General features: G+C 35.3%; 1 protein-coding gene across 1 annotated transcript; it reads right to left on the reverse strand.

Moving 5' to 3' along the window:
• Positions 1 to 1,134: 1,134 nt before the first annotated feature.
• LOC127633349 (uncharacterized) lies at positions 1,135 to 10,080 on the reverse strand. The gene is made up of 5 exons (XM_052112386.1): positions 9,738 to 10,080; positions 4,305 to 4,421; positions 2,967 to 3,374; positions 1,738 to 1,805; positions 1,135 to 1,212 (listed from the first exon to the last, which is right to left on the reverse strand). The coding sequence occupies exons 1-5, from the start codon at positions 10,078 to 10,080 to the stop codon at positions 1,135 to 1,137; spliced, it is 1,014 nt and encodes a 337-aa protein (XP_051968346.1).
• Positions 10,081 to 10,873: the final 793 nt, after the last annotated feature.

Here is a 10,873-nt window from a genome sequence, read left to right on the forward strand (position 1 = left end):
CTAGGTCATTTATATGTAAAATAATCCAATCGCCCTCTTCCCAGACATTTCTAAGATACATTTGACATATTTAACATCAAAACAAATAAAACTGTTTACCTGAGATCGTCGATTCTGCGGATCCATCTCGGCTCGTCTTGATTGAATTGAATCGTCTTGATTGAACACATGAACATGTGCGGTTCAATATCAACCAATAAGATTCCATGTACGATGTCGCGTTTTCATTGGTCAGTCGTTGAAGCCTTCTCTGATTGGTTGTTGCCGTTTTGACAGCGTTTATGCCAAGAGCAAAGAGAAAGAAATCGAAGAGAAGAGTACTTGGGCATGCGCGAACGCACGGGACACAGTCTAAGCACAAACACGCTTACTTTAAGCGAAGAGGAGAGATTCGCGATTGCAATGAACACGTTTTAAGTGCAGGCATATTCTCTGAGCGAGCGCAGAGAAAATTCTTTCAAGAGCAGCGTGTATCTGAAAGCGCGCGCCCAGTTCCCGCGCGCGAGCAGAGGGATTCGCGCTCGGCGCATTATATTCCGCGCGCGAGCAGAGGGATTCGCGCTCGCGCATAACATTAATGTACTTTCGCGCTATAATAATGCGCTCTCGACATTTGACAGGGAAATAACGCCATACTTTTTCCCCACTGTAAGACAGCAAAAAGTGTTAGTCACAATGTTCATTACTGGAATATAAATACTATCTTGGTTCTGTACAATAAGACTTAGTTTTCAGTTATGTATTTATGTATTTTATATATTATATAACGTAATTGTTTGAAAATATGCATTAAGCAGAGGATTTAATTATTCACACTACACTCAGAATGTGTCAGACAGTAGCACATTTTTTACTCATTTGATTGTGTTCCCAATCAATTTTAATCTCGTTGTTCAAGACAAAAACAAATGCAGTTCTCAACAAAGGTTTGATAAAAAAAGAGTGGTTGAAAGCATTAAAGAATAGATAAAAATAAAAAGCACACCCCATTTCAAATGATATTACATTGAAGTCTGAAGTCCTGATCAAACTGCAACTTCAGTTAAAACTGAATAAATGTTTATGTAATGTTTATTATTTTTCTCTAATGTTTATATAAACATTTTTTGTATTTTTGTTAGTTCTGTCAATTTTCTACAATACAGTAAACTTCAAATAATATCCATACCATCCAGAGCAAGAATGCCACTGCACCAACACCTCCGCATGACCCTTAGCAGAAACAGCAGAAACAGAAGAAACATGGGTTAATGTTAATGACATTTACTTACAACACATGAAGTTACAATCATACATCAGCTGAACGGTAAATACAACATTAAATCCAAGTGAAATTAATAGTTAGTGGGACTAAGTCTATCATAATAAGCATAATAAAACTTTAATTATTAGCATAATTCAATAACTTTATTACTATATTATCAATACAATTTTGTAAAATATGGAACAGTAGTTTTTATTTTTGTCACACAACCATTGCTATGGTCAAGATTTTAAATTTGCACAACTTAAATTGTGACGTAAAATATTTCTTATTAAAATCCACAGTTGAACATTATAACAAGAATTATATGAATACCTAAACCTTACATTAATTATTTAGTATATTTGGTCATGTTTTTTGCAATTACATTGGAATTACAACATACAAAATAGCAAAATAATATTGTTATTGTGAATGTGTTTTTTTTGTTTGTTCATTATTTCAGTATTTTAAAATGTTTTTTTGAAACAAACCTCCCTGATTCTTTTCCTCAAAATTTTTTTGTAGGGGAAACTGGTTGATTCTTTATGCATGGGGCATTCTGAAAAAAAATAAAATATGGTTATAATTTGTAACAGACATAAGTAAAAGAAAAAGTTCAACAAACATCTTCTAAACATTACCATGAGGGTCATGGATAAAGCAAATTTTTAAAAGGAAAATCAAAATTGCAGCTTAGTGTAAACATATGAACAGGACCGTTTTCATTGATGTTACAGTAATATGGCAATGATAATTTTTGAGACATGGGAATTCCCATAACACACCACACTTGTGTGTTTTTGTCTTTTTTTGTTGAAGTTACAGATTTTAGTGTTTGGAGACTGTATTTTTACAATGCTCACATGCTCATGATAAAGTAGTCACTCGTTACTGAGATGTAATTATTATTCCTGCAGTTACATCTTACATTCATGTTTTTTAAACACTGTTGGGACACTTAATTTCATGATTTGTATAAACACGGGGAATGGTTAAAGCAACACAAAAATTCTTTACATATACATATATGTAAAGTGTAAATACACATATATATTTAACTTAGAAAAGCTAAGAGTGCCACAGCATTTGTTCAATGTGTTTGACTTCTAGAGTAATATGCTTTCAATTTATTAAAATTGATTAATTAAATAAAGCTGTACAAAAGCAGTCCGTTGTGCTGCTTTATTGTGCAAACTTTTAGCTGTTAAGACATTTCAATTTTATTATCATAACCAAACACACTGGTTCATAGCACATGTACTTCACTTTGTTATTCTTCTATTCATTTACCTTTAGATGGTAATAAATCGGAAGGCTCCACATTCAAAGAAAATAGCTTACTTCCAATGGTGCAAAATAAGATGGATACTAAATGTATGTTTCTTAATTATAATTATTTTTACATTAAATCATTTAGCAGATGCTTTTATCCAAAGCAATTTACAGATGAGGAGAACAATAGAAGCACTCAGATCAACAGGAGGGTTTGGGTACTGTATGGTCATAAGACTGAGTAGCTTGCTATAAATATGTTGCAATGTGTGCAAAAGAAAATATTACAATATGTACATTGGTAGAATTCTAACCCAGTCCTTTTCAAAAAACAATGAGAAAGGCCCTGTTCTTTCAGCACTAAAACTGTAATCACGTTGCAAAATCAAACATAGCTTTGATTCATATGTCAAAAGGAAAATCCTCAAATCAACAAATCCACACATACCTTTATGATCTGCTTTCCTCTTTATTTGTCTTTTTTTTCGTGAGGAAGATACTGGGCCTGGACTGCCTAGCTCAGTGGACAGTTTAGAACAGGTAGAAAGGGTAGAGGCGGGTGGCAGAGGAGAAGCCAGAGAAGAAGATAAAGGACTAGACTGAGAGGAGATGAAAACAGGAAGAGTTAGGGGGGAGACTGGAGGAGCAATGGATAAAGACATAGGAGATGTCAAGGAGGTGGTGAACGAAACAAGAGAAGCCAAGGAGGCAGATGCAGGAGGAAGTAAAAGAGTGTCAGACTCAGAGCTGAGCAGAGGTGTGGACTCTGCTGGGTCTGCTGGTGGAGTCTCTGTCTGTGAGCTGTTTACGGCAGAACGCTCTCCCATGCTGCTTGCTTCTTTATCTGCAATAGCCACTGTTGGAAAAATAAAATTGTGATATGAACCTTTCCATAAGCTCCTGCAATCAACACATTTAAAATAAAACTCTATTTAAAGTCTGGAATACACTATACAACTTGTAGCCTCTGTTCTGGGCACAATAAACTAAAATATATGTGCCTCATTGCTTAGGAAACACATGACCAAATAAAACAATATGGCCCGGTTTCACAGACAGGGTTTAGATTAAGCCAGGATTAAGCCTTAGTTCAATTAGGACATTTAAGTAATTTATAAATGTGCCCTAGAAAAGTTAAAACAGCTCAAACATGCATTTTAGTCTGGGACTAGGCTAGACTAGACAAGGCTTAAGGTCTGTGAAACAGGGGGAAAGTGTTATAAAAATTGTCTTAAATTATAAAACATGTTTGATATCCTTCACCTGGATGGAATCATAGCCTGAAGCTAAAAAATAAATAAAAATAAAAGTCTGTGGCTATCATACACTACTTGATTTTCTGTGAAATCTTACTGCCCAGAATGTGCAGGCTGGCTCTGACTTTCGGCAACTAGCATCAATTTCTGAATCGAGGAAAAAATATGGGCAAAAGTCATGTAGTGTATTCCAGCCCCACAAAGACATACATGGTGTGAAATTGAATGACCAAGCAAGTATACACCACCATGTACAGTTACAGTTCATACAATGTGCTCACCTTAATATAGTATAATGTAGTAATCTATGGAAAGAAATTGTAGAATAAAACAACATATATTTGTCGTATTTTGTTGTTGTTTTCAAGGATGAAACATTTATGATTTTATGAGTGTAATAAGTTTAATGAGTGTAACTCTTAGGGTCTGCATTTGGACAGATACTATTATTTATTGTGTGACAGGTGATAAGACCACAAAACTGTTTGCTGTACAAGAACATGTCAGTTCTATTGAATGAGACATTTTACCATTACAGCTGAGCAGAGGTGTGGACTCTGCTGGGTCTGCTGGTGGAGTCTCTGTCTGTGAGCTGTTTACGGCAGAACGCTCTTCCATGCTGCTCGCTTCTTTATCTGCAATAGCCACTGTTGGAAAAATGAAACTGTGATGTGGACATGAGAATAACAATAATTCAATAATAATTCAGCAAAAACAAATAAATAAAATAAAGTTTTATTATGGTTTTATTTATTTTATTATTACATTTAAGTCCACGTATGAGTTGTATTTATTAATGTAATATCAATTTGACATTATCAAAATAATACCCGCTCAAGTTTTCTTATGTAATTTCCCTATGTAAAAAGGTTGGGAATATTATTTTTATATAAATTTTTTAAACCTAAGGTGAGAAAAAATAAAGTCTGCTTGGCCATGCGCAAATGTATATATACTGCCGGTAAAACCTTACTACCGTCTTTTCAAATTAATTCTCAAATCAACTGAGGATGCACTAATAAGCAATAAAATATGTGAAAATTTAGCATGCATTGCACATTTGTGTTTATTACCATTAAGAAGACTTTCATACAACCTCTTTATTGTAAGAAAAGCATCCTGAGTATCTTCTGTATCCATCATCCATGGACAGAAGCACTCAGCAGAAAAACCATTTGAGGTTCTCCTGGCAAGGAAAAGGATTGGGAAGCTCTCTAAAAGTTCCCACTTGTGGAGCTGGAATGAAATTGAGACAAAATTATAAAACTGAGAATATGATAAATAAATACAAGTTCACACACACACACACAGAGAGAGAGAGAGGAGAGAGAGAGAGAGAGAGAGAGAGAGAGAGAGAGAGAGAGAGAGAGAGAGAGAGAGAGAGTTTTAAAACACTTTATTAAAAAAAAAACTGTTATTTCAAGGCCAAACGACAAAACAAACAAAAAACACTACATGATTTTAGCTACCTTAATTCACGTATAAAAAATAACTCATCATTTAGTACGGAACACATACCAACATCACAACACCATTCAATCTCAAAACCATTGATTGCATTCATCATTTTGTAATAATTAAAATCAACAAGAATTCTTGATTTAAACATATTCTTAAAAACTGATACAAGTTGTTGTGCATTCCTCTGTTCTATTTCATTCCTTCTGGAGCTATAAATCGCTAATTTGGCTTGACCAACAATAAAATTCATTAACTGACACTTATATTTCTGTAGTCTACTATACTTAAAGCCAAGTATAAAACATTGCTTTGTAAAACAAATCCCTAATAAAGAAAATAAAAATTCTAAAAGATCAAAGAAAGGAGAAAGTCTGTCACAATTCATAAAATAATGGTATATTGTTTCTCTCTCTGAACAGAAAGGACAATAATCATTTACAGTGGGATTCAGTTTCGTCACAAAAGCGTTAACAGCGATTGCACCATGTAAGATCCTCCACTGGAGATCTCCTGCTCTTTTAGTCAATGGTGGTTTGTATAGTACTCTCCACTCTGGTTTAATTTCCTCTATCATTCCCAGCTTGTCTCTCCATACTGTGTCAACTCTGTCTTTTAACGTATGTTTATTTATTATCTTCACCATACATCTGTATATCACCTTTCCTTTAACTGTACAAAAATCAACATTTTTATTTAAACACAACAGTGGGCTGTTATACGAGGTGTTTTCAAGATCAGTTGTAATTCTGATGTCTGGAAAAAAGTCATTAACGTCAGGGGAAATGTCACCCATACTGTATCTCCCGAGTAAAGCTCTTTCCTTGGGGTTTAATTTCAAGTCCAGTTTGTTCAGAAACTTTCTGACAAATCTCACTGATCTTATGTCCAGATGTATAGCAACAGTTTCTGCATTTTTTAGTTCAGGTCCTGCTTTGTCAATGATATCTTTCAATTGTAGTAATTTCTTTGACACAAGCAAGTCTTTTAGCCCTGGCACGTCATCTCCTGACACATCAAGGCGACTCCCAAACACCACAGGTTCCTCAAGCAACCAGAAAAGAGGTGTAGCTGACTCTGTCCATTTATTTTTAAAAAGTCTCCATGCTTTAAAAAGACTTTTGTAAAAAGAAGGTAGTCCAGTCAAATTCAGAAGAGTATTATCTGTTAAGAAAAGAGCAGCATGAAGTCCCATTTCATTCACTCCACCTAAAATAGTTTGTGCTAATGGTCTCCACACTAAATTCTGAGGTCCCATCAATAGACGCTGAATGAACTGTAGCTGATAAGTCGCTCCTCTGCTGACGAGATTTACGAAGCCTTGACCTCCTTCATCCCTTGGCAGGAAAAGAACACTTTGGGGTGTCCAGTGCAAATTGTCCCAGAAGAAATTAACCATTTCTCCTTGAAGCTTAGGCAAAAGTCCAACAGGAGGATCAACACAAGCAAGTTTATGCCATAACGAGGACCCCACCAGATTGTTAATTATAAGCGTACGACCTCGATACAACATTTTGGGAAGTAGCCATTTCCATTTCTGTAAAAGCCCTTTGACTTTTTCTAACATACAATCCCAATTCTTTTGAACAAAATTCTCATTACCTAATAAAATACCAAGATATTTAAATCCGTATTTCTTCCAGATTAAACCTCCAGGTAAACTGGGAGTTTCTCTACTCCAATTACCCATTAAAAGGGCCTCACTTTTTCCCCAGTTAACTTTTGCAGAAGAAATAATTTTAAAACGGTTAACAATAATCTCTAATTTTTCAATATCATCAGCACTAGATATAAAAACAACTACATCGTCAGCATAAGCTGAAAGGTGCAACGTGACATTACAGTGTGGAATAGTAAAACCACTCAGCTCAGTTCTTAACTTATGAAGCAGAGGTTCAATGGCCAGTGAGTATAGCATTCCCGACATGGCACATCCCTGTCTAACTCCCCTTTGAATTTCAAAAGGAGCACTCAAACCACCATTGACTTTGAGTATACTCTCAATGTCATGATACATGGCCTCAATCATATTTATATAACTCTGACTAAAACCAAAAGCTTCTAAAACATCTCTCAAATATGCATGTTCTACACGGTCAAAGGCTTTTTCCTGGTCCAACGAAATTAGACCACCATTAACACTAAATAACCTTGAAACCTCTAGAACATCTCTGACCAATGATATGTTGTCAGAGATTGACCTATTGGGTATACAATAATTCTGATCGGAATGTATAACTTGACTCAGAACTTGACTTAACCTTGTAGCTAGAGCCTTTGACACAATTTTATAATCTGTACATAAAAGAGAAATCGGTCTCCAGTTACTTATGTTTTGGAGATCTCCCTTCTTAGGCAACAAAGTAATAACAGCTCTTCTACATCTTAACGGTAACAATCCTTTATTCAAACTGTCATTAAAAACCAAAAAGAAATCTTCACCAATCACTGGCCATAACATTTTGTAAAAATCAACAGGAATCCCGTCAATGCCAGGAGTCTTTCCATTTTCCATACTCATCATAGCAGTGTATAATTCATTTTGTGACAGAGATTGTTCAAGCATAGAATTGGACTCTTCATCAATCTTCGGAAGATCATTAAGAAAAGTGAAGTCATCATCTTCTCTTTGAGACAATTCACATTTGTACAGGTTTGAGTAGAAAACAACAGCATGTTTGCGTATTTCACTAGGCTCAGTAAGCTCTTTCCCTGTATCAGAGCGTAATGAATGAATGATGCGACTTTGGCCATTCTTTCTTTCTAAATTGAAAAAAAATTTAGATGGTGCATCCATTTGTGAAATGTTTTGAAAACGGGAACGGATTAACGCCCCTTGAGCTTTCATACCCAATAAGTCTGCAAGCAATTCATTTTTTGGATTTGCTGCTTTCAAAACAATTCAAATCAAACAATCTACAAACCTGTAGAAGCTGTACTCAAAAGTTCTATGATTTCATTTTCTAGCTTTTTCATTGACTGAGCCATTTCTTTAGTGACATTAAGAGCATACTCTTGACACAACTGTTTAATGTGGACCTTTCCACAATCCCACCATTGTTGCAAAGAAGTATAAAACTGTTTTTGTTTCTTAAAATTTTCCCAAAACAAATTAAAAATTCCAATAAACTTTTTATCATTTAAAAGAGATGTATTAAAATGCCAATAAGCACTCTTTAAATGCACAGAATTAATAAACATATTACAGACAACAGAACAGTGATCTGAAAAACCAACTGGAATTATTTTACATTCTCTAACAAGATTTGCTTGATAATTAAACACATAAAGCCTATCCAGCCTTGCCATAGAAATGAGACTATCTCTACAATGTGCCCAAGTATATTGTCTGTGGTTGTGATGCACATTCCTCCAAACATCACATAAATCAAAAGCTCTTATCAATTGTGTGAGAGCTTTTTGTGAGGTAATATGTGGCTCTAAGTGATTCCTGTCCAATTTATCATTTTCAGTACAGTTAAAATCTCCACCAAGGAACAATAATTCATCTGGGTTTAAATCTTTCATAACAACACTAATTACATCAAAAAAAGCTATTCTTTCAGCCCCTTTTGTGGGAGCATAAATATTTAAAAAATTCATTATAGTGTTTTCAAACTTGGCTTTAACTTTTAAAAAACGGCCTTTAACTATTTCTTCTATTTCATAAGAAATTGGTAATGATTTCTTTGAAAACAGAACAGCTACTCCTCCACTATTAGAAGACATATGACTCAAAATAATTTGCCCATCCCATTCTTTTTTCCAGTCTACCTCATTTTTTAAGTCACTATGTGATTCTTGAACAAAGGTAACATCAAAATGTTTTTGTTTTATAAATTCAAACAAACACATTCTCTTCTGACTGTCTCTAGCACCATTTAAATTGAGGGTTCCGATTTTAAAATCTCTCATAAAAAATGATGTTTTAAAAAGACATGGGCTTAAGTAATTAAAAGAAACAGTCAGCAAGGCTAATATTTCTACCAGAAAAAATAAGTTACAGCATATCTTGTTTTTCATCATTAAGGCTTTGCTTTCTCAGTTTACTCACAATTTTTCTGAGACGGTAAACTTCTTTATCTACAAAAGCTCCTTCTTTCATTAGAATTTTTGCATCATTAATAAAAGTTGAGCGATCAGGGAAGTAATCTTCAACTTGAACTCCAGGTAGACCTTTTGTTTCTTTCAAAAATTTGCTAATTTCCTCAACTTTATATACTATTGTCTGATTTTCATTTTCAGTTTGCGATGAAAGATAAGAACAATCAGAAATATTGGAATCCGTGGAATCACTGTCATTATCGGAGACTAAGTTTTCAGCCTCAGTTTTGTCTTTTTTTTACTTGTTTAATGTCTTTGCTCTGATAGACTTTTTTCCTTTTAATAGGGACTTTGAAGATTGATTCTGTTTCCATCTCCAATTCACCAACACCCTCACTGACCTGTTTATCAGTAGGTGTCATTTTATCTCTAGTTACAGTGATATCACTGCTTAGATTTACCCGTCTCATAAACCATGAGACCAGGTACAGAGAAACCACCCGCAGTAACCTCAGCCATAGTGGGTTTATTCCCAACCGACCAACCAGCACCTGACTCGACAGCAGCAGGAGCCACAACATCCTCTGTGACAGACACAGCTTCAGCAACATTACTCTGAGAGTTTGTCTGTACAGTCGCATTTTCATCCGCTTTATCAGGACACGCACGTATAAGATGGCCAATTTTGCCACAGCCAAAGCATTTAATTATGCTTTCAGACGTTGCATAAACAGTGTAGCTAAAATCCTCGACTTTAACATTAAAAGACAGGTTCAGCTCGTCAGCATTGTTTTTCAGAATCATGTAGACCTGTCTCCGAAAAGATACTACATGTTTCAGCAAGAGTGATTTACAGCTAAGGGCAATTTTCCTAAAGGGAGAGACTATCTTACCAAAAGCAGACAATGCTTTAGCGATACTTGCATCAGAAACAAAAGGAGGAACATTTGACAAAACAATCTTTCTGGAAGGACTACTAAGAGGAAGTACAGGTGTAAGAGTATCATTAATCACGACTCCCTTTTGAACAGCCTCATTAGCTTTTTCGATCGTGTTTAAAAATAGAACAATCGCGTTGTTCATTTTAGAAGCAGAAACAGCGCTGCAACCAACTACATTGCCAACCGCTAAAGCGCATTCCTCTACACTGCATTTACCCAAAATCTTAATCATGACGCCGAGTTAGCCCATCACTACTCGTAACACCTGAAGCAGCCATGCTTCCCGGCAAAAAAAGACGCCGGGAGCACTCCCACAACTTTCTCTAAAGAAAACTGCTCTTTTACACCAAAATAACACACAAAAAACACAAACAAACAAACTACAGAAAAAGTTAGAAATCACACTCAAACTCACCACACGCTTCTCACTCGCTCCGCAATCGCTCGCACATGCGGAGAGAGAGAGAGCGAGAGAGAGAGAGAGAGTAAACTATTTGAATTCACTGAGAGTTCAGAGATAATTAACACATGTATATTTGGGTTGTCAAATCGAATAACATACACACACACACACACACACACACACAGTGTGTGTGTGTGTGTGTGTGTGTGTGTGTGTGTAAACAATATTACAAACTTTAATTTTAGATTAAACG

The sequence above is a fragment of the Xyrauchen texanus genome, chromosome 40 (genome assembly GCF_025860055.1).
Source record: "Xyrauchen texanus isolate HMW12.3.18 chromosome 40, RBS_HiC_50CHRs, whole genome shotgun sequence".
In the NCBI taxonomy this organism is placed as follows: Eukaryota; Metazoa; Chordata; class Actinopteri; order Cypriniformes; family Catostomidae; genus Xyrauchen; species Xyrauchen texanus.

What these genes read in the sequence shown, in the direction of transcription:
- LOC127633349 (XM_052112386.1), bottom strand. Translation starts at nt 10,080, where the DNA reads ATGATTCTGAAAAACAATGCTGACGAGCTGAACCTGTCTTTTAATGTT. An exon ending in GAGGAAAGCAGATCATAAAG is followed by an intron (nt 1,806 to 2,966) that starts GTATGTGTGGAT and finishes ATTTTTTTTCAG; the next exon opens with AATGCCCCATGCATAAAGAA. An exon ending in TGAGGAAAAGAATCAGGGAG is followed by an intron (nt 1,213 to 1,737) that starts GTTTGTTTCAAA and finishes GTTTCTGCTAAG; the next exon opens with GGTCATGCGGAGGTGTTGGT.